We start from the raw sequence: 23,895 nt of genomic DNA on the forward strand, positions 1-23,895 counted from the left end.
TTTAGCTGGAGAAGAAGAAATTTCAATGAAAACAGCAGCTGGCATATGCAAGGAAGATGTTGGATCCCCTCGTGCAACAAAAGCTCTTGAAAGGAGTGTACATCATTAACAAAATAGCATGAAATGTTTGGTTCGTACACAACATTGAAACGGTAAATATTGTCCATTGGTTGCTCTTCTTAATGGAAATGGTACTCGTTTCGTTTGTTAAGACCAGATTTTCCTGCTCACACCATTGATTTTTTGTCACCATTTTTTGTCGGTTTTGCTTTCTTGAGTGTCTTAACCACCTTGCTTGATTCTAACTTTTTCTAGGCTAGTGCCGGAACCGTACAATCTGTCCTGAAGCTTGTCAAAAGATCTCTAGCCAGTTGTTTTCCACTATGGATTGAAACAAGATTCACTCTATTTTCCTAAAATGTTGTAAGAACGCAAGTAACCCAAGGCATCATCGACAGGAAAAAAAAAAAAAAAGAAAAGAAGCAATAGACTAGAGAAAGTTTTTATCAATAGAGTTTTGAGGCAAACCAATGGCAGGCATATAGCACCTGCCGTGAGGCAAAGTTCATAAATAATCCTCTTTTTCTAATAGTGGAAATTCAACTGGGATTCATGAGCTTAAATCTTTCCTTCTAAGAAAGCTAGAACAAATATATAAACAAATGCATCTGTGATCAGACAATGATACTGCCAATGATGATATAAAGCAGCAGAGCATAATTAGACAACATATGATTGATCATTGTAAATCACCTTATAATAATATTTAAAAAAGAGTTTATTCATCACAAGAGAATCATGTTTAAGTGCCTAAAAGGTTAAAAGAATAAGGAAACCACAATCATATTCACGATCCTCCTGATTGAGAGAAACCCAGCATAAAAAATGGGATACAACTTGCAATTTCATCATATTTTCATGCAGCATTAGGCTTATAAGTAAATCTTAAAATAAAAGATAATGACCATGACTGCCACTCTGTGTAGACACCGATTTTGTCCGATATATATTATATATATATAACAATAATGATTTTAATAATAATAATAATAAAATCAATTTAATTAAAATTAAAAATCAATTAATTATTAAAAAAATAGAAAAACAGAACAGAACAAAAAAAAAAAAAGAGGGGATGGCAGTGGTGCCTTCTCTAGCACCACTGCCACCATACCCTACCATCTTACCTCACTCATTTATTCCCTGGCACCACTGCCCGTTTACCCTACTACCCATACCTTATTTACTACTCTCATTGTCAGACCAAACAAAAAACAATAAAAAGGGCATGAGGCTCGTGCTTGCACCCTATGCCGAGCTCTGTGTCACGCATGACCGGAGCTCTATAAATAGAGCTCATGATCGAACAGTAAAGGGAGAAGAGGGAGGGAGTGACACTGTAAAAAAAAAAACAACACAGTCTTTTCCTGTAGGGAGGAACCTCAGCGTCGAAGCTCTCTGCAAGAACAAAAAAATCAGATCAGTCTTCATTTTACAAAAAAAAAAAAAGGGAAACAAAAAACTTAGAAAAGTTCAAATTCTAATCTATGTCGATTGGGGCTTGTTCTCCCGAAAAGGACCTCGGATCTGAACTTAGGAGATCGAGAGGAGGATTGTAATGAATTTTAGTAATTTTTCGGTCACCAGAGATCATCGGCGACGACCACCGTCGGTGGCCTAGGCGGCGATCGGCATGGTAGTCCGACGATAGGATGGCAAGAGCTTTGGAGCTCTCCCCTCTTTTTTTTTTCTGAAACAGTAAAATAATTAAATTTTTTTTTCGTTATATATAAGAGCCTAAAGCTCAAAACGACGTCGTTTAAGTCAAGCAGGATTCGCCCGTGGACTCGGACTTGACTCGGGCTTCGTGCAATCGACCAGCTAACCTGACTTCTCAGTGGCTTTGAATCGGTTTGATTAGATCGGACCGAATTGCTCCCTAGACCGGCCTGAACTGTTCCTCAGTCGGCTCAATCGAACTGCGCACCGTACCGAACCTTTTTCGGTCTAATTGAACCGTCATTAATCGGATCGTTGACCGGTTTGGTTCAAGTAAAAAAAATTTTTTTTTGAATTTTCTAATTTTTTTATATATCATTATTTTTGTTATTTTAAGTATTTTTTTTTATATTTATGCACGATAAATTTTAAATTTGTTAGGATAAGTTTTTTAATTGTTTTAATAGTAATAAAAATGAAAATAAGTAAGATAATGATTAAAATATATATATTAAAAATGCTTAAAAACAATAATAATAATAGAATTATTATTATTATTTTTCCTGCCTAGATGTTGGAGGGAATAAAAAAAACAAAACATTTTCTTAAAGAAATAATTTCGCCTAGATATTGGAGAGTTATTATTAATAAATTTTCATAAAAAGAAATATATAAGATTAATTTTCAAAAATCATTAAAATCAAACTTGCTCTGAAAATTCACCTAAATGTTGAAGATTTTTAGAGATGTTCGTATTTTCTTAAAAACGACCCATAAAATCCAAAACCTCTAAAATCCAAAACTCCCTAAAATTTGAAATCTCAAACCTTTAAACTCTTAAATCCAAACCACTAAAATCCAAACCCTTAAATCAAAATCTCAAACTTTAAATTTTAAAACAGAAACCCTAAAATCTTCAAACTCTAAAATCAAAACCCTAAACCTTCCATACCATAAAACCAAACCCTAAAACCCTCAAAACTTAAATCTAAACCCTTAAAATCTGAATCTTCAAAATCTTGAAACCTTAATCTTTAAAATCTCTACTTAAGCCCTTACTCAAAATATTCTAAAAATTCTAAGGACACGTGTGAAAATTTTATTTGAATCAATTTATTCTCGAATGTCGTCTAGATGATGGGGTATTTAGGAAATTTTACTTCGTTAAGTCTTTTCACACGATTTCTTAATTCACATTAATAATAAGATTAATAAATAAAAAGTATAACAGTAAATTGAGATCTTAAATATAAACAGTCGTACCTAAGCTCTGCCTAGATGTTGAAAAGTCAGAGTGGTCTCATTATACTTAAGAATCCAACTTTAAAATTGCATTTTATCCTACATAACATTCATTGGCATACATACGTTAGCATGTTATTATTAGAGATTATTTGTATTATCCTGTCGTTAATTTTTATTTACTACTTGGTAATAAAATATTTTATAATAAAAAAGAATAATACATTTAAAATTTTTTTTGATATTATAAAATAAAAAAATAACATTTCGAAATAAATAATTCTTGGTACTCTGCCTAGATGTTAGAGAGTCACCAACAATTTTTTATAAAGAGTGTTATTTCATTTTAAAGATTGTTATGTTAAATATTAAGCGAAAAGAGTTATTTTAAATTCTGCCTAAATGTTGAAGAATTTTAAGATAATTCTTTAACTTAAAGATTTTTTTAATATTTCTAAATAAAAACTTTAGCAAAAATATTTTTTAAAACGAAAGAAATTAGTATTAAATTTCAAGTCAAAACCATTTTTATCTAACACCAAGAATAACGCATAATTAAATGGTACCAATTTATGGGACGTTGTGGGGGTGCTAATCATTCCCCACACGCAACCGACTCACAGACCTAACCTAATTTTTCGTAGACCAAAATTTATCTTTTTGATAAACTTTAAACCCGTTTTATAGTTTTATTAAAAAGATAAACTTTTGGGTAACCAATCACATCCTAACAAAGATTGGTGGCGATTCTTTTTTATTTCTTTCAATTTTAAAATATGATTCCGTTTGACGGTCCCAAAGCCGTTACGACAACTTAGCGACTCCACTGGAGAATTTAATTTCAGAGTCAAGCCAAAACTTTTAATTATGTGCTATTAAGATTTTTTGGAGTTAATTGGTTTTATTTGACATTTCATTTAATCTCTTTTATTTTGATTTTTCAAAAAATATGCGTTAATGAATAAGATAAATTGTATGTTAGTTGTTATTTTATTTTAATTTTGTGTTTATGGTATTTTGATTAATACATTATTTTGTACACACTTTGCATATTCATGCATGAGCTCTAGACCCAAGTTCTATCCCTTTTAGGATGAAGCGAAGTAGCTACGCTCTCGTGAGGTGATAAGCTTCGTATTTGCTAGCGAAACACTTCCACTCAGATTGAACCCGTTTTGTTACTAACCTGTAATAGGTGAGGATCATGGAGCCTTACTAGTCTATAGCGGACGATGATGTGAGGAATAGTCTGAAAATCTTTAGACACGTAAATCTTAACCTGACATATAGTGAGCCGTAAGGTCTAACTTTAGGATAGAGCCATGCTGTCCCTTTTATGAGAAAATTACCTAAATTAAGATATTATGTATATTCTGTTATGACGCATGTTATACTTGTTCATTCATTTACTCATTTTTATTCATTTGTTTTATTTATATTATTGGTTTGTTTAATTCTTTTGTTGTCTTCAATTTTGTTGCATACATCATATAGGTATCATATTTCTAGAGGGTATTATTTTAGACCAATCTTTAGCAAGAAAAACTTTTAAAAAGCCTAAAGGATGTCATCTATATGTAAGAGCTACTTAGAGGTTAAGAGCCATTCAGAAAGTACTCAAAAAAAAGAAAAAGATTGCTTAGTAGATGGTCATATACCGGTGCTACCATAGTCAGTGCATGTGGATTTTAGTCAAAATAATGTATTAGAATTGAAAGCTATTTGGAAACAATAGAGAACCGAGAGAAAGAATCTTTTTTCAAGAAATATAGGGATGTGGCACTGCTTATATCAGTGAAGGTTGATGAACAACTTATGAGAGTAGTAATACAATTATGGGATCTATCTTATCGATACTTTGTATTCAACCAAGAAGACTTAGCCCCTACGATCAAAAAATATTTTTCTTTACTCTGGATAGAGTCTACCAATTAAGATAAGATTTATTGAAAATAGCATAAGACTACCAAATATAGAAAGTAGTTAGCGAAGATCATGCAAGTAAAGGTTGAAGAGATAGACAAACACAAGAAGGAAAAAAAATAGGTTTAAGACCATTTCATTAGCTTTTTTGCTTGAGTACATAAAAAAGTATATTGAAACTGATCAAGGATTGGATGTGTTTGCTTTGGCTGTGTATGGATTGATGATATTTCCTAAGGTATTAAGACATATAAAAGCATCAGTGATTGACTTTTTTGAACAATTAGATAAAGAAATAAATCTTTCACCAACTATTTTGACAGAGACTATTAGATCACATAATTTTTATAGGGTGTGCTCAATTACTTTTTGTTAGGCTCAGAAGCCATTTTTGGAAAAAAAAGATATCATTTCAGTCATTCTCCGTTCATTTTAGTCCTATCAAAGAGTTTGTGGCTAAAGAATGAAAAAAAATTGGACAAAAGGTCAGTGGTTGGCATTCTTTCTGAAGCTTACTAGTAAGGATGTAACATAGAGGGTACCATGGATGATTCTTATGGCCATCTTGTATAGTTGTGAAAATGAGTCATAGGTACCCTTATTAGGAATATGAGAGGCTGTGAGTTATGCACTTCTTATGGTTCAAAGATAATATGACTCACGGCATTTCATTCCTATGACTCATGGACTCAGTTCACTTGAGTTCGAGTATGGGACATCCGATTACGTGAAAATGGTTCATGAAATCATCAAAGCACAGAAACAAGTCAATCGAATGAGTCTAGCTAGATTTACAGATAATGTTGTAGAAGGTTATCTTACCTGGATGATGAAAAGGGTTAACAAAATTAGACCTTTACCAGTCGATGTTTCAAAAAAGTTATCAGCTCCTCTTTAAGTACCAGTATTGTCGACTTTTGAGATTGTCCAACGAGAGTTTGAGATTGAAAAAAAAAGATTAGAGAAAGAGAAGATGGCTATGATGGATCAGGTTAACCAATTAAGATATGATTTAATGATGAAATACGATGCAGTACAAAAGTTGACCAAGGAACGAAAGGTATTGAAAAAAGATCTATAAAATCTACATTAAGAAAATAAGAAATTAAAGTTGGACAGTAGACCTTTAAAGGGATCTAAGAATGATGTAGAAGAATTAAGAGATATGATAGAGTATTAGAAGAACAGTGCTCGAGAAAATAAGGAAGTGATCTCTGCACTCACTAAAGAACAACATGAATGGAAAAAAAGATTTTTAAGAGCCTCTAGAAAGGTAACGAGGTGCCAAAAGAAAAATGAAAAGCTAAGGGTCGAATTAAGGAAGGAACATGATAGGAGTTCTGATTTCCAAAATGAAAAGAAAGCTTTGGAGCAGGAGTTAATAAGTCTATAGCTTTAATTGACCAATAATCAGAATCACATAGATAAGATTTTAAATGAATGTAAGAGAGAGAGGATTATTGGGCTTGCACTTGCAATATGAAAGTGGATGTTCGAGAGATGTGAAGAGCAGAAAGTTTAAAAAGATAATAATACATCGAACATTTGACTGCTCAAATCTACAAGACTGTTTAAAAAGCATGCAACATGATCCTAAAGGTAAAGGCACTAGAACGAAAGATTGTACCAACTCAAAGCCATGGTTAAAGATTACTGAATTTTTTATGTAAAGCTAGGGAACAATATGCTCAAATCAAATATTTTTATGGTTTTAATGTAAGAATGATCAGGTTAATGTAAGAATGATCAGGTTAAGAAAAATCTACGTCGATTGGGGCTTGTTCTCTCGAAAATGACCTCAGATCTGAACTCAGGAGATCGAGAGGAGCATTACGGTGAATTTCAATAATTTTTTGGTCACGGACGATCACCGATGATTACCACGCCGACGGCTTAGACGGCGGTCGGCATGGCAGTCCGACGACCGGACGGTGAGAGCTCTGGAGCTCTCCCCTCTTGTTTTTTTGAAATAGCAAAATAATGAAAATAATTTTTTTTCGTTATATATAAGAGGCTAAAGCTCAAAACGGCACCGTTTAAGCCAGGTAGGATCTATGCGTGGACCCGAACTCGACCCGAGATCCGCGCAACTAACTCGCTAATCCAGATTTTCAACGGCTCTGAACTGGTTTGATCAGATCGGACTGAACCGCTCCCTAGACCAGCTTGAACTGCTCCTCAATCGGTTCAACCAAACTGCGTGTCGAACCGAACCTTTTTTGGTCCAATCGAACTGCTGTTGGCTAAATCGTTGATCGGTTTGGTTCAGGTAAAAAAATTTTTTTTTGAATTTTTGAATTTTTTTTTATATATCATTATTTTTGTTTTTTTAAGTATTTTTTTTATATTTATGCATGATAAGTTTTAAATTTGTTAGGATAAGTTTTTTAATTGTTTTAATAATAATAAAAATAAAAATAAGTAAGATAATGATTAAAATATATATTAAAAATGCTTAAAAATAAAAATAATAATAGAATAATAATTATTATTTTTCCTGCTTAGATGTTGGAAGGAATAAAAAAATAAAACATTTTTTTAAAGAAATAATTTCGCCTAACTGTTGAGGAGTTATTATTAATAAATTTTCATAAAAAGAAATATATAAGATTAATTTTCAAAAATCATTAAAACTAAACTTGCTCCGAAAATCCGCTTAGATGTTGGAGATTTTTAGAGATGTTCGTATTTTCTTAAAAATGACCCTAAAATCCAAAATCTCTAAAATCCAAAACCTCATAAAATTCGAAATCCCAAACCTTTAAACTCTTAAATCCAAACTCCTAAAATCCAAACCGTTAAATCAAAATCTCAAACCTTAAATTTTAATATCGAAACCCTAAAATCTTCAAACTCTAAAATCAAAACCCTAAACTTTACATACCTTAAAACCAAATTCTAAAACCCTCAAAACTTAAATCTAAAACCTTAAAATTCGAATCTTCAAAATCTTGAAACCTTAATATTTAAAACTTCTACTCAAGCCCTTACTGAAAACATCCTAAAAATCTTAAAAACACGTGTGAAAATTTTATTTGATGTAATTTGTTCCCGAATATCACCTAAATGATGGGGTATTTAGAAAATTTTACTTTTTTAGGTCTTTTCACGCGATTTCTTAATTCGCATTAATAATAAGATTAATAAATAAAAAGTATAACAGTAAATTGAGATCTTAAATATAAACAGTCACACTTAAGCTCTGCTTAGATATTGAAGAGTTAGGGTGGTGTCATTATACTTAAAAATCTAATTTTAAAATTGCATTTTATCCTACATAACATTTATTGACATATATACGTTAACATGTTATTATTAAAAATTATTTGTATTATCCTGTCTTTAATTTTTATTTATTACTTGGTAATAAAATATTTTATAATAAAAAAGAATAATACATTTTAAATTTTTTTTTGATATTATAAAATAAAAAAATAACATTACAAAAGAAATAATTCTTGATACTCTCTCTACCTAAATGTTGGAGAGTCAACAACAATTTTTTATAAAAAATATTATTTCATTTTAAGGATTGTTGTGTTAAATCTTAAACGAAAAGAATTATTTTAAATTCTACCTAAATGTTGAAAAATTTTAAAATAATTCTTTAACTTAAAATTTTTTTTAATATTTTTAAATAAAAACTTTAGCAAAAATATTTTTTAAAACGAAGAGAATTAGTATTAAATTTCAAGTCAAAACTATTTTTATCCAACACCGAGAACAGCACATAATTAAATGGTATCAATTTATGAACATTGTGAAAGTGCTAATCCTTCTCTACACATAATCAACTCTCGAATCCAACATAATTTTTTGTAGATCAAAATTTATCTTTTTGATAAACTTTAAACTCAATTTTATAGTTTTATTAAAAAGATAAAATTTTAGATAACTAATCACATCTTAACAAAGATTGATGACGACTCTTTTTTATTTCTCTCGATTTTAAAACACGATTACATCTTACGGTCTCAAAGTTCTCAAAGCCGTTATGACACTCTGCCAGGATAACATCAAGCTCAGTAGTCTTAAGCGACAGGTGAAATCGTGATGGCAAGTAATTTGCAGCAGGATCATAAAGTCAACACTTTAAAACACATGTGGACTAAAGACTCTGCATCTCAAAATTAAGCTTCTGCATTATATTCCTGAATTTGAATTGATGTTTTTGCTAAGCTTGCTTCTAGTTCATTTAATTCATCAATGTCCAATTCATCATCATCGTCGTCGTCATCCGGAAGAGCTTCAGCATCAGCAGCAGTTGCTGCTGAGGTACTTGGTCCAGCAGCAGATGAATCATAATTGGCCTGAAGATGATTGTGCAAAACAAAAAAAATTCCGCATCAAGTAGTGCATCACATATCAGTATGCCTAAGGCATATTAGTGTCAACAACATATATGCTTTGCATGCATTCCAATTCTATTCTATGAACCAATCATATTTCCAAGGTTTGGCGATAATATCAGGCACTACAAAGAAGGGCCAAAAATTCTCCACAAAGATGACAATAAACCAGGAAAAATACATGTTAGATATGACAATTTAGACCCACCACAATCCCCCAGGTGCTTTTTTTCAACCCCACTCCCTCTGAGGATCAAGTTAGGGCAAGGTATGGAAATACAAAGATCCTCAAGAGCAGAGAAGGGACAGTTCTAAGCTGTTTCAAGATGGGTATATTTCAAAATACTTTTTACTTCAGTCTTTACTCCAATTTCCTCTGGCAAGTTCTAGTTTTAGCTTTATATAAGTTTCATTGTCACAAAATATGTGCCGGATGGCATGATTCTGTGGAAAATCATAGATGTGAGGTGGTGTTAATACTTGTAAGTTGTAACTTAGAAGCTAGCATAATGGCAGTTGTCACATTTTCCTTCTGAAAGCAATCAACAGCAATTTATGTTGCTTAAAATTAGGAAACTCTTATAACGAGCCTATGACTAGTACTTTTTTTTTCTATGAAAGACCTCGAAAAGGCAATGCTCTATCTACCACTTCTGTTCAGCATATAGAAGCATCCTAAAGATGTATTACTAGCATTTCCACCTCTCACTCACCAGAGTGATTCATGAAGATCACAGAAGCTTCAAGGAAAATATAGAAGATGCCAAGCAAAAGAGTACCTTATTTTCTGGAGCATCAGATTCTTCCTCCCTTTGGTATTTCTCATATGCCTCAGCATCATCCACAAATAAACTAGCGTCTGACATAAATAGTTCACGACCACTGCAACAAAGCACAAAGAACATGAAATTTAGCAAATGACTCTCAAGAAAGAAAACACATGTGCACGCACTCTCTGTATTTATAAATGTGGGTGAAAGCATGCAGGCCTCGAAAGGCATACCTCATGCGGTCATTCTTAGCCCTTTCTGCCTTCTGTGCAGCCAAACTCTCATCTCTTTCTGCTATCTTCTTCTTCTTCCATTCTATAAATAACTCGGGAGTCATAGGAGTTGAAGTTTTTAATTTGGCACGCTACAGCCAAAGACATGTACTAGTTAGGTAATTTAAATAACTAATGAAAATAAAGTAACAAACTATGCTGATGGAGGGATGGCAGGTTGATTCCAGCAAATCTAATTATTACCTGATTCTCAATCTCATCCTCAATTGGTGTTTTTTCACTCTCTTCCTCTATCAGAGCCTTTATCTGAGACTTTAGGACATATCCTTGGGGAAGAGCATGCCTGTAATGACAATCTTTACCACCATTTGGGCAGACCCAAAACCAACCATATTGTTTCTTTTCCACCGCTTCCAAAAAATATTTACAAACCTGCATATACCTCCAAATCAGTACCAAGCAATCTATTTCAAAGTTAGGTAAAGAGGCACAAGAAAAGAAACGATTATCTCAAGTCACACGGTTAAACCCTACAATTTACACCAACTTCTTCCTCATAGCCATCTGATTTTACCTCTCCCTCTCCTTAGCTTCTGCATATCCAATTAATAATTTCCACATTAGGTGAATCTCACAATATGTATTCAGATGCAAAAGACATCTCACACTAGCTTTCCATCGGCCATCATCTATGATAGAAGAAATTCCCACTGGAATTCAAAGGCATGACTTTCCCATATAAGTGAGCAAACATTTGCATTTAACAAACATCGAGTTTAGAATGTAAGTTTTCAAATAATCATCAAACACACACAGGACCAACAGCAAAAGCTTACAATATCAGTAGGCTTATTCTGCTGATACTCCTTCGTCTTTGACTCCACGACCTTCTCCAAAGTTTCTTGATCCCAGTCCTCCATTGTTTCTTAAAGAAAGAAACCACCAAACATATAAAAATCAGACCAACCTTCAATACTACTGCATAATTAAGCAGATAACAATCAAACAACATAAAATTTCATATGGGGGTTAACCTTCGTCGCGCTTATCACTGTAAATGTCAATCTTCTCGCCTTTCCTCTGAACATTCATGTCATGTGAGAACTTGCATTTAAAACCTTTAGTGCACTGTCCCACTTTATAGAATTCACATACTATTGACTTGGGATCAACACCTGCTCAAGAACCAATAATATACTAGTTCTAAACTTTGAATTCCTACTAAAACAACCCATAAAAACACAAATTAAAAAAAACCATCATCCAAAAACTTAAGTCAGCGATAATCATGAGGAATCCAAAGTGGAAAAGATGGGACAATCACCAACAGGCACTTTCGGCTGAGTAACAGCAATCTTGAATAAGTCATTGAGCTCCTTCTCTTTGGCCTTATCTTCCTCTTTCTTTTTCTGAGTTAAAAGAATTGGTTAAAAAATAATATTTCAATGTTTAGGTTCAATTACTAGAGAAAAAAAAAAGATACTATATTTTTGCAATTTGATTTTATCTTCATTGAATTTCTCACTTCCTAAAGAACCAAAATTTCCAATCAAGAGAGTAAACCATTTTAATTAACAATAAAAATTTATTAACTATTCATACAAAGTAAACTAATTAATACAAGGTTTTTTCTCCAGAAATTCAGATTCTAATTTCTTTTCTTTTTCCCAAACAACACAATAAAAAAAGAGAAAAAAATATAAAAACGAGTTTTAATCTTTCACATCTATGAATTAAGAGTCATAAATAAAAGGAGTAATCGGGGGATGAACCTTTTGAGCGATTCTACTCGCGTCGGGTTTGGGTTGTACGGATTGCTTAAGATTTTGGACGTATTTTTGAACATTTTTGCTCTTATTCTTGTTTTTGAGACCGAAGGTCTTGTCCTCTACGATCTTCTGCTTCTTCGCTAACTCTGCCTTTGAGGCTTGCTTGGGCGGCATCTCTTATCACCATCAAAAAACTCAAAACCTCTCCTTTTCTTTTTCCTCTCAATCAATCGAATCCAATTTATATAAAAAAAATCTGATCGATCCGTTTTTTAGTTCGTAGTTGATTTTTGGTTTTTAATGTTTCGGAATTGAATTGAAGGGTGGATTTAGGGTGGAGAGTGTGGGCCGGCGATGGTGGTTTGGATTTCTTTACACGGATGGATCGAGAAGCTGCGGCTGAGTTGTTGAATTGTCGATTGTAGCCCTGATGCTTGTTGACGTGGCCGATTTCTGGGGTGCTATTGGTTTGGTGTTGTTACTCACCTGCTTTCTCCTGTTTCTATATAAGTTTGTGCCATCTCATCTCTGACGTGTATGATAAGCATTATTTTACAATAGTACTTTTTTTTTTTTTGGATAGATTTGAATTTTTAGGTATGATTTTTTTTTTTTGATAAATCCTATAGTATTTGCTTTAGAATAGAAATTAAAAATGGGCATCAGCTTTACTTTTTTCTTAATGAAATGGAAATATTTTTTTATTCTATTTTTTTTAGCGTATTCCTATTTTTTAAAATGAAAAAAATTATATCCAAAATTGTAAAGTCTAACTGTGAATAATGGTGATTGTGCGTTATTAGACAACTCTACGTTTGATGTATGATATTTTTTATGTATCGGCTAAATCGAGTATAAAAGTTATGATGTAGCAGTATTACGGCCCCTTTGGATAAATAATAAATTTTTAATTATAAGAAAGAAGTTAACTGTAGTCATGCATGGGAATTACTTATCTATTTGTTCAGGAAATAAATATTATTGCCATAAAATGATGCTAACACAATGCAAATTGATTGGCCAACAAAAAAAAAATACAATGCAAATTTACAATCCATGATAAAGTAATAATTCCTACTATGGGAATTCAAAACCACCGGATCACATATATTATGATCATCATTGTCAACATATAGTGTTTGTAAATTGCAATCATCTCCCAAAATCCAAGTCATCCCCAAAAACCAAAGTCATATTTGGTAATTAGAATGAGACAAACCTTTCGACTTTATAGGAAATTTGAGCTGGGCTAACCTTAAAGTTATGCCGATTGCCACAGCCCATAGGAGATGATATCCATTAGCTTATATAAACTGCACCATTGGGCTTCAACAAGCCCATCTTCTTTTCCCCAACTTACCTTGTAAAAACCTATCATCAATTATTTGGTATTTATTAAGGAGAATGGAAATCCCAAACCCAAAGTTTTACTTTTGTTTTAGTGTTGTTGTTATTTTCATTTTACGAAATTTATTCAAGGAAAAACAGAACAGTTGGCTTATAAAATAGGAAAGGGTCCTAAAAGAATGGGAGAGAACTCACAATCTTATTGAAGTTTCCTCTAATTAAAAAAACCTCATAGTTTATTTCTTGAAAATATTGACGGACCTTTAGATCAATTAATGTGATATTGGAGTTGAGACTTAAAATTACGAGTTAAAATGAATTTATGTGCATACTATTCTCTTTAACTAAATAATAAAAAAATAAAAAAGTTTAAGAGTAAATTAAAGTTTTCAAAAATTAAAAAGATTGCTATGAATGAAATCTTCTATTAGCATCCCATTTTTACTCTTCACATCTTTTCTTTTTATCAAAATTATTTCTAAATTAAGTGACTTAATTATCTTTTATCTCAAACTAGCCCTTTCTATTTTTAAGCATTAAAATTTGTAAATTTAAAAATTTTTAAAAATTTTTAGATTTGTAAATTTGAAGGCTTTTAAAAATCTTTGAATTCGTATATCCAAAAATTTTTAAAAGTTTTCATATCATATTGTTAAAATTAAAAAGAAATTGAAAGATCCACATGGTTTAATTGGGTGCTCTTTTTATTAAAGCTATACTTTTTGTTTATCAATCTGTAAATGAGTTTATAATATTTGAAACAAATCATACTTTTTTATAATGTTGTGAAAAATTTTCAAGATATCACATTTTTTTCCATCAAATGCATTTTTAGGTTTTGTTAGAATCTCATAAAATTAAATAAATATTTTTTTATTAGATAGGAATGATATTGATCAAATGGACTTTGTTAATCTTAAACCCAAAATATAACTTTTTTTAACTTCATATTTGGTAAGTTTTATAATTTATCGGATATAATCCGTTATAAAATTCACTAAACATTTATATTCGAAAACTTTTAAAATTAGAATGAAAAAGGACAATTAAATAGTTTCATTTAAAGATAATTAAAAAAAATTAAAGATAAAAAAAAGTTGCCAATTTCTGCCCACCCCTGCGCGCTTACAATGGTATGATTGATCACTTCTGATGCCAATTGAAGCGTCATTGACGTGGATGGTTTCAATATAAATAAATTGCTTGCTTAATTGAAACTATAGTTGTCTTATACAATATAGAGGCCTGGAAGCTTGAATCTTGAATCTTGAAGATGACTTTTTTCATGAGTTATTAGCACATCGGCTAATTTATCTCTTGTTATTTTATCTGATTGCTTTTGGAAGAACGTATCATCTTAGTGCTTTCCTGGGACCTTATCTGTCATAAGAGTGTGTATAATGCCTATTGATAGGTTGAAGCTCGAATAGTTGTCTTTGCTGTTTTACAAATGATCAAAGAGAAACTATATCCAAGGTACACAAATCTTCACCAACTTGCTTAAACCAAGAGTTCAAATATTTTACATAACATTTCTATCGGGCAGGATAACACTACGGATATGCATTCATCTGACATCTAAACTCGTGATCAATTGGTATATAAGTTGATTCACATCAAGCTAAATCCACAATTCCATATGGTGTTTGGAAGTCATATTTTGATGTTTTCACTTAATTCTGTTCCAGGGCATTCCATAAAAGAAGATATGTTGATAATCTTAGGAGTCAGTGAAGGCATGATGATGCAGCCAAGGTAAACTCTGAGGTGAAAGATGCAGTAATGAAACTTCTGCAGGATGAATTGGGGTTTGAGGTACTATTGGTTCACCTGAAGTTAAAAAAGATAGAAGGGTAGATTTGAAAACTCCTATTGATGCAGATCCAGTTTTGTTAGAAACAGTTGGAAAGAACAGTTTATCCTCAAAGCCCTTATCTTCTACCAGGAGACCAGTGATTAGGAAAATGTTGAAAGTTACAAGGAAATCATCGAATCATTGGCTCTGGAGAAGGACAGATGCTATTAGAAGGTAAGACGTTTATGTTCCAACCTCAATTTTGTGCATTATTTTTTATATAATAATTTTTAAATAGATATAAAAGAGAATAAGTGAGTATAAATAGATATAGAAGTTGTAAGACCATATTTCACTGTGTGATGAAATAAAACAGGTTATTTCATTTGTTCCAAGCTACAGACTACTCTACTTCTCATGTACCGGTTTAGTTTTATGTTTTGTTCCTCTTCAACTGTTACAACCAATAGAGGTTCCTACTCAGCATTTTCTAGTGTTCTTGAGATTCATAACAGAGAAACAAAGTAAGTTGTACTAAACAGGCTGTGATTCTTGCTGCAGTTGCAAGGCCTAAAATCCTAAACCTATAAAGCAGAGTGATTAAGGCTTTCAAATTCATATGATTTCTCCCAAATTTTAATCTTTTCAAAATTTCTGCATCATAGAGATTGTGAACGCTGCTAAATCACACCAGTAACTAATAATTGAAAGTAAAATATCAACACATGCAATTGCAAAGATTGCTATCATTGAGGAAGTAAACAAATAATAATTTCCCAGTTCTCATACACAAAAATTAAACAACAAACTCCACATTCTTACCACGCTTGCTCACAGCCAGTCTTGCTGCTGCAACTTCAATGGCAAATAAACCTCAGACAAATATTGAAACCCGAACAAACTCAATGCCTGAATCTCAGCCTTCTGCTTAGTCTTCACGATCAAATTCAACTCCTCAACCCACCCAAGGTTCTTCTTCACAAAATCCTCCTCTAGCAAATTCTTCCCACTCTTAATATCCTGTTCTGACATCGGCAACCTACATTGCTCAGGTATCTTTTATTTTTCCAAATTACTAGGCCTGATCCCCAACCAGTTGATATCTAGGGTAGTCAAATTTGCGCTGTCATACGACATGTTCTTGGATCCACAGCCATAAACAGACAAAATCTTTAACTCATACGAATTACTATCCACCAATGCCAACACCGGAAGCTTCAACTTCGTCTTCATTTTCCTCTAAAACAACCTCGTTGCCACATCCGGCTGCCTTTTGGCAATTATGCAAGGAAATCGATTATAAAACCTGTCTGCAGCTAATCTAATATAAGCTGCATCTTTTTCTACCAACAAAATAAACAATGCATCGCTTTGCATATCTCCAACTCGATCGATGGCCATACCCATTTTAGTACAATCAATCATATCTCCATTGTCACTAAATATAAGTCTTCCAACGACGACTCCTTTTTTCGCGGCGATTACGTTGAGACATGACCGAGTGCAGCCGAGAATACAAGAAACGTCATCTAAAATGGCGTCGGTTTGGTTTATGATACAGATCTTATCAAATGTAATCAAGTTCTACTGGGTTAACCAACAAGAATAAAAAATATAGTAATGAAGTTTCTGCAAGAAAAAAGAAGAACAAAGAAGAAGAGAGAAGATAGTGGAAATAGAGAGAGCAAAGAAAGAAGAGAGTCTAGAATTTAGGAATTTTGTTGTAAAATTCATTTTTGTCGCATCTCTATCATTTTCATCATTTTATACCATTACAACTGCAATTTCCCATCTGTTTACTCGCTACAAAATAACAAACTTTGGTTGACTCTTGGCAAGAATGTTGACTACTTTATGACTACTAAAATTGGTTTCAGTGGTTAGGATGGTCCCTACGGTCCATTCCATTTCAGCCAATATGAAAGCTTGGAATTTCTTTCTAGTTCAGCTAAGCACTCCCAAATCGAGTCTTCTGAAAAGCAATTCTCATCTTGCCATAGGGCACATCTATTTCATCGTCTACAAGAGCACACCTTCTGTCAGCTTGCTAATAACCTAGCTTAATGACACCACTCTCAATTGTAGAAGGAATTCCATCGCCATTTTTGACCGACTCATGGAATAAAAATAGAAGTTTTTCATGCGGTCTTGAGCTTTATCAATGGAGATCACATGAACTTCCTTGTTCATGGTTGAGTCAATGATTGCATTGAAGTTGGAGCACCACATTCGCTTTTAGCTTTGAGTATTTTCATGCATACCCCTGTAGTTGATCCTAAAGGCGTGGGCAACCCATTTCAAGCATAATGCATTAAGTGAGCTCTTGTATTTGACTGCTTCACCAGATGTCATCATCATTCTTCTTTGAACAGTGTCAATTTGGTAGGATGTCAGACCAGCACCATTAGTGAGCCACCCAAGGGCAGAGCTAGTAAAAAAATCTATTCTGCAACTTCCCGATCAAAACCACTGATTTCAGAAAATCATACATTCCAAAGTATAGACAATGGTAAACTATGATTCCAACACGTGAAATATTGAAACAACAATAAAGCCCAGCACTACCATCAGATTTTAAGGTCTTCCTGCCAGCATCAACAAGATCGTTTAATTGCCTTTCTCCTCCTTTCTTTGCAACCGTTGTATCATTGGCAAGATGGTTTTGAACATAATCCAAAGAGTAGACAAAGAGAAAGGAGGAAGTAACAGCTGTAACTCCTGATGCTAGGTTGCCAGCAACCCATTTCCAATTACCATCTCTGTCTTTCTTGAAATAAGCCTTGAAAGCAAGGTTCAAAACCATTAAACAAGAGCTGTTAATAACTAACTTCATCTTAGCTAAGCTTTATAGCTGACACGGTTCGAGACTAAGTTTCAGGCTCTTGTGGCTCCAAGATACAGGGATTAACTCTTCTGCATATCAAATAAGCCTAAATGTTATAGTCCATATCAACTTATGAGATATTGTTCTCTTCAACTCATTAGAGCTCACGGTTTTATCTTATAGAAAACACCTCACAAGATGAAAGTGGTATGAAGACTTAAATCTCAAGACCAATTCTAATACACAACTGATGTGGGATTCATGGCTCTTCACTAGGACTGTGATATCTTCTCCTACTTCATGACTTTTTACTAGAACTGTAACATCCTTCCTCACTCCAACAAAGACTCACTATCCTCGGTGGCACATTACTAATACATTTAGAGTTGGTTCTGATTCTGATATCATTTGTCATAAGTCAAGATTCAAGTTCTAAGCTCGCATGGCTTTAAGACACGGGGATGGACTCTTTCGCATCTCAAATAAGCTTAAATATCATGGTCACATCAACTTATGAAGTATTGTTCGTTTTGATTTATTAGATATCACGGTTTTGTTTCATAAAAGACACCTTAAAAGTTGAAGGTAGTGTAAATACTTATATCCCAAGATTAACTCTAATACACAATTAATGTAAAATTCATGACTTCTCACTAATGATGACACTTGCAATATGTTAGCCAACTATTCATTTATTAGTGCACCTTGCTTGGCGTTAATACAGTTAGTAACAGCGAAATCACGAAATGTTTGTGTGAAAGATAAAAATCATGTACATTGTAAAAGGTCTCTAATTGTTTTTTCTCTGCTTTTCCTGGTATGTCTTGTTGCAGTTTTTCAATGAACTTGGAAATAATGACTAACTGACAATAAGCAACTGCTCCCTCAATCAAATCAAATGAGTGCTCAGCATCACCCTTTTCTAGTTTTGAAAATTTGTTAAGGTTTTTCGTAACAGACATCCTAGCAGCTCTTACTTCAATTGCCTCCAATATTACACTAGGCTTTAGCCAATCCTATGCCTTTTTATCCCACGATTGAACTGCTTGAGGTGTTCTGCGAACTGCGTGTAAACTATTGTCCTGATAGGCTTCTTTCTAGACCCTAGCTGAAAAACGATCTTCATTAGAAGCCTTGCAACCTGTAAAAGCAACACAACATTGTCTTCTTCATAACTATAGGTAGAGGCATTAACTGCAAATAACTCAAGGAGCCCATTACTAGAAAGATACCCATGACCACTATATAATTTTGAAATTCTTCAATCGCATCAATCCAACATTGCTGAGCTGATTCATAAGGAATATTACTTCCGTGTCCCAACTCTGTCATTACAAAGCAGCACTTGATCAAATAATTTTTAGTGTCCCTCAACCACTTGTTATGATGGTATCTTGTACCAAGAATCGGGACCGTACCACCCCACCGGAAAAAATGAATTCCTAACTTAGTGGCAACGGACTGATCATAGACACTCATATCCTTAAAGCAAGCGAACTTCTTCATCTTAACCTCTTCTCACTTTTCAACTAGAGCACTTTTATTTGAGTCACTCCCTGCCAACGTGGATAACAATGAACAATAGAGCCTAGTTTCAATTTTGCTGTCTTGTTCACTATGACTAACATCAACACTCTTCAGAGGTGCATCAATACCACCAGTTTCAGCAATGAACTTGTATATTTCATCATTCATAGCATCAGCCTTTAATGTTATATACTTGCTGAAACCAGACTAGGTGAACTAAGCGCTCCATGAAGTGATTTCATAAAAGCTCTTGTAATTTTAATTTTCGTAAATCTTTGCAAATAACATAAACTTGAGCAGCAAAAACACAATTATCAATGCAGGTTAATAGAACATATATATCATTGTATAAACTTTGAACACCGCATATAGTCTATCCCCTCACAACTTGTAAAATCAGCTCATCAACTAGTAAATTCGTAAATGATTGTTCAACAATTTCATTACCAGTCGCATCTGCGGCCACGGTAGCAAAACCAGAACACAAATTAGAATTAAGTAACGCAATGCGCTAAAGATAACTCCCACCAAGGTGGGAAATGAATGCACAAAGCCACCATATTAGAAAAAGCTACAAATATAAGTGCTTTCATGCATTAACCAATCCATATGCTATTTGTGCACTTGTCTGTTCAATGTTTCCCAATCCAATTAAACCAAGTGCTACACTTGATTTATTCATTATGTCCTGCCATCATCAGAGATATATTAATACAGATACCGCACCATCAGGGTAGGGTTGGGTTGAGTCCCTTCTTATTGCATACTATCAGTCAATACCGGATGGGTTTTCAAGTTCGAGTCAGTTTTGTCGGCTTTAATAATAGTATGCAAATGAAAATATCACTCTCATATTCATATAGAAACAAGCAATATTTTACCTTCTTGGGGACAAGATAATAAGCTCGTTTCCAGTGAAGGGCACATCTAAAAACAATGAAAGACGAGAAACATAAGGATTAATCTTAATTCAAGTTTCAAATTCCTACACAAATGATCACCCAAAATGGCAAGCAAATGCTACAATGGCTTTTCGATCTTTTCATAAATCAGAAATTAGAATTCCATTTCCATTCAAATCAAACATTTTGACTGTATCCATTAAATCTGTAGTATATTCACTCATTTCAAAACATCCTATTAATAGAACCAACTAATTTCAAGTTCAACCATTTGATCAGCTTCAAATTGAAACACAAATATGCAACAAAAAAAGGAAGAATTATAAAAACACAGCAACATCTCCAACTTTAAAACAAAAATCAATACTTTCCAGTAAAGCAAGAGATAGCTGAGGCCACAAGGGGATTCCGTTGTTTTGAGACTGAAATTTGATTGTTCGTTAAGAAATACATGTGTCAAACGGTGATTTTGTTTACTGTTGGATTGGAAAGTGTTAAGCAAAAGTCTTGTCGAGAAAGAAATCATCATGACTGTGAACTGCGAACATTGATTAGTGGGAGACAAAGAAAAGTTGTCAATTGAATTGTAACCATTTGTTGTTTTATGATTGCCGTATTAACACGTGGCAAGAGATAAGTCATTATAACGAGGGAAAAACTTAAATAAATTTTTTAAGGATAAAATTCGTGAAGTTTTTTTATAAAAAACATTAAATAATAATTAATAAATTAAAATAATAATTAATAAATTAAAATATTTTATTATATAAATTCAATGTATACAATTTTAAAAAATAAAATATATTTTTAAATAAATATTTTTAATAAAAATATTAATAAAATTTTTATCATTAAATAAAAATAAATAAATTTAAATTATAAATAATTTTTTTGAATAATTTTTTTTACATATTATTACTTTTTACGTAAATTTTAATTAATTTATAAATTTAAAATTTTTATTAAATTATTTTTTAAATTTTCATAAATTTTATCCAAAAAAGTTTTCTATAAATTTATAAATTTTTTCCTTATAATGAAAGATGATTACCGACCACTATGACACATCAGCAAAAGTGCAATCAGTTTATTAAAGATAGAAATTTTATTCGCTCAACATTCAAAAAGGAAGAAGCGTACTAGAAAATGGAAAATTAGGGTTTCGAGGCCGAAAAAGAGTACACTAAAACCAGCTCACAAGCTCAGTCAACTCTCTCTAGTCCCTTCCATGGCTGCCATCACTCGCTTCTCGAAACCCTTCGCTATCCCTCACATTAGGAGATGCTTTTATTCTTCTTCAGCTGCCGCCGCTGTATCAAATCAACACGATACCTCTCCCTTCGGAAACTACAAGATTACGCGCCGAGATCCGAGTGAGAGGAACGTGCAATGGGTGTTTCTCGGATCTCCAGGCGTCGGTAAAGGAACCTATGCCAGCCGCCTCTCGAATCTCCTCGGCGTCCCTCACATCGCCACCGGCGATCTCGTTCGTGAAGAACTCGCTTCCTCTGGAACTCTGTCCAAACAAGTTCGTATCTCTTCCCCTCATTAATTTTAGATCTGTTTAAAATCCGTTATTCAGTTATATGTTAATGCGATTGCCAATTAATAAAATTAATTACTAGTTATATGTGTTTTCTGATATGAAGTGGTTTAATTTATTGTTTGGCTACAGCTAACGGAAATTGTAAATCAAGGAAAATTGGTCTCTGATGAAATTATAATAAGTTTATTATCAAAAAGACTTGAAGCTGGGGAAACTAAAGGTGAATCAGGATTTATTCTTGATGGTTTTCCTCGAACTATAAATCAAGCGGTGAGAATTTAAATTCTACTATTTTTCCCAATTTCAATTTGTGACCTCAAATCTTAGCTGGATTTAATTTTTGTTCTTTAGGAAATATTGGAAGGAGTAACGGACATCGATTTGGTGGTGAATCTGAGGCTTCCGGAAAGTGTCTTGATTGAGAAATGTCTTGGTAGAAGAATTTGCAGTCAGTGTGGGAAAAATTTCAATGTGGCTTCGATTAATGTCAAGGGCCAGAACGGGAGCCCTGGAATCAGTATGGCTCCTCTTCTTCCTCCCCCAAGTTGTATGTCAAAGCTTGGAACTAGATCAGATGATACAGAAGAAGTGGTGAAAGAGAGACTCCGTATTTATAATGAAAAGGTATCGGTTCCTTCCTTACTCTTGTTTCATGTCAATGTTAATCGAATATGAAAGAAATTTCTTGAAATGTACTTGCAAAATAGTATAGTTAGAACTTAGAATTAGATACTTGTTCTCCTATAATCCTGGAAATTTGCTTTCTTTGTGTATGCCTTCACAGCAGCAGAGTTGCAAATTTTGTCTGGTAAATCATCATCAGCTCTTTGTTTACTTTGTTAAGGAGTTGAAATTAACCTTTGTTTTGGGGATATGGTGGGAATCTGCATGCTCGAATGGTGTGCATATATAATGCAAATCTGCAATTTTAGATTCTCTTGACTGCTAATTTTCTTTCTTCTTTCATTAGTAATCATGCTTTTGGTATTCAATTGTTCTCACAGAGTCAGCCTTTGGAGGACTACTACCGCAATCAAGGAAAGTTGATGGAATTTGATTTGCCAGGAGGTATCCCTGAATCGTGGCCAAAGTTGCTGGAGGCTCTTAACCTTGATGATTTCGATGAAAGGCAGTCTGTTGCAGCATAAAGTATTACAGACTACTGAAGTTTTATAGGTGACTCTTGTATTCTTTGCGTGCTGGAGTAGCGTGCTTATCAATTTTGCATTGACAAGAGAAAAGAACTCGTCTCTGTTTGCGAATAAATTGTTGTTTACATAAACTTTTGCCTAGTTGGGCTACTGTATTTTTGTTTACAAGGAGATTCTGCTGTATCTTAATTTGAGATAGATACAAAGGAAGGGTTTTGTGACGGATTATATATCCAAGAACAGCTTTGAGAAATAATACTTCAATATTGGCAAATTCTTTGGGTTAGTATTTTCTTGCTAGAAGTTATAGTTGTGATCAAAATGTAACTTAAATTGATTAATATTTACCGCATGATATCTTATGATTAGTCAGCTGAAATCTGGCAAGACTGTTCAATAGTCACTAAACATGTGCCTTTGCAGATCTGTGGTTATTTAATTTATTGCTTTGCTGTATTTGCATGATAATTTAACCTCTGATTGCCAATTTGACATCCTTGCAGCTGGCCGAGCTGGTTGGCTCTAGCGTAGCCAGGCAGTAAGTTAACATAGCTGCATAACTGAAACTGGACATTTAAAAGTTTTTAACCCAAGCAGGGTCGCTGTGGCTTGATGAAATATGGCCTCATATTTCTTGTTTCCTTTTCTTTGTGGTACGGAATAGGAGTAAACCACCCAATGTAAAAAGGCCTAAATTATGTACTTCTGGTAAAAGCCACTGCCACTGAATACGCTCTCAAAATCGACACGAGCCCTGGTGACGGCGAGTGTTTGAACTTTTGATGGGATGGGATATAA

At 33.3% G+C, this 23,895-nt stretch overlaps 2 protein-coding genes and 2 pseudogenes across 2 annotated transcripts; 1 reads left to right on the forward strand and 3 right to left on the reverse strand.

Moving 5' to 3' along the window:
* Window positions 1-8,790: 8,790 nt before the first annotated feature.
* Window positions 8,791-12,441, reverse strand: LOC111311882 (zinc finger CCCH domain-containing protein 11-like). Its single transcript, XM_022911693.2, has 8 exons — window positions 12,009-12,441; window positions 11,561-11,645; window positions 11,271-11,411; window positions 11,073-11,161; window positions 10,480-10,668; window positions 10,237-10,367; window positions 10,013-10,115; window positions 8,791-9,194 (listed from the first exon to the last, which is right to left on the reverse strand). The coding sequence occupies exons 1-8, from the start codon at window positions 12,177-12,179 to the stop codon at window positions 9,015-9,017; spliced, it is 1,089 nt and encodes a 362-aa protein (XP_022767428.1). The 5' UTR covers window positions 12,180-12,441; the 3' UTR covers window positions 8,791-9,014.
* A 3,040-nt stretch (window positions 12,442-15,481) lies between these two features.
* On the reverse strand, window positions 15,482-17,376 carry LOC111310606 (DNA topoisomerase 6 subunit A pseudogene; annotated as a pseudogene).
* LOC111311050 (ADP/ATP translocase 1, mitochondrial pseudogene) lies at window positions 16,724-18,010 on the reverse strand (annotated as a pseudogene).
* Window positions 18,011-21,440: 3,430 nt separating this feature from the next.
* LOC111311051 (adenylate kinase 1, chloroplastic-like) lies at window positions 21,441-23,371 on the forward strand. The gene is made up of 4 exons (XM_022910429.2): window positions 21,441-21,928; window positions 22,076-22,216; window positions 22,298-22,570; window positions 22,951-23,371. Exons 1-4 carry the CDS (start codon window positions 21,629-21,631, stop codon window positions 23,092-23,094), a joined length of 858 nt encoding a protein of 285 aa, XP_022766164.1. The 5' UTR covers window positions 21,441-21,628; the 3' UTR covers window positions 23,095-23,371.
* The last annotated feature ends 524 nt before the right edge of the window (window positions 23,372-23,895 follow it).

Source organism: Durio zibethinus, chromosome 1 (genome assembly GCF_047325235.1).
Source record: "Durio zibethinus cultivar Kanyao isolate XHJ-2024 chromosome 1, ASM4732523v1, whole genome shotgun sequence".
Classification (NCBI taxonomy): domain Eukaryota; kingdom Viridiplantae; phylum Streptophyta; class Magnoliopsida; order Malvales; family Malvaceae; genus Durio; species Durio zibethinus.

Coding starts and splice junctions, on each gene's coding strand:
- LOC111311882 (XM_022911693.2), bottom strand. CDS start 12,179: ATGCCGCCCAAGCAAGCCTCAAAGGCAGAGTTAGCGAAGAAGCAGAAG. Junction 10,368..10,479: donor AGGATGAGATTGAGAATCAG/GTAATAATTAGA, acceptor CTTTGGCTGTAG/CGTGCCAAATTAAAAACTTC. Junction 10,116..10,236: donor GCTAAGAATGACCGCATGAG/GTATGCCTTTCG, acceptor GCTTTGTTGCAG/TGGTCGTGAACTATTTATGT.
- LOC111311051 (XM_022910429.2), top strand. CDS start 21,629: ATGGCTGCCATCACTCGCTTCTCGAAACCCTTCGCTATCCCTCACATT. Junction 21,929..22,075: donor CTGGAACTCTGTCCAAACAA/GTTCGTATCTCT, acceptor GTTTGGCTACAG/CTAACGGAAATTGTAAATCA. Junction 22,217..22,297: donor CTCGAACTATAAATCAAGCG/GTGAGAATTTAA, acceptor TTTGTTCTTTAG/GAAATATTGGAAGGAGTAAC.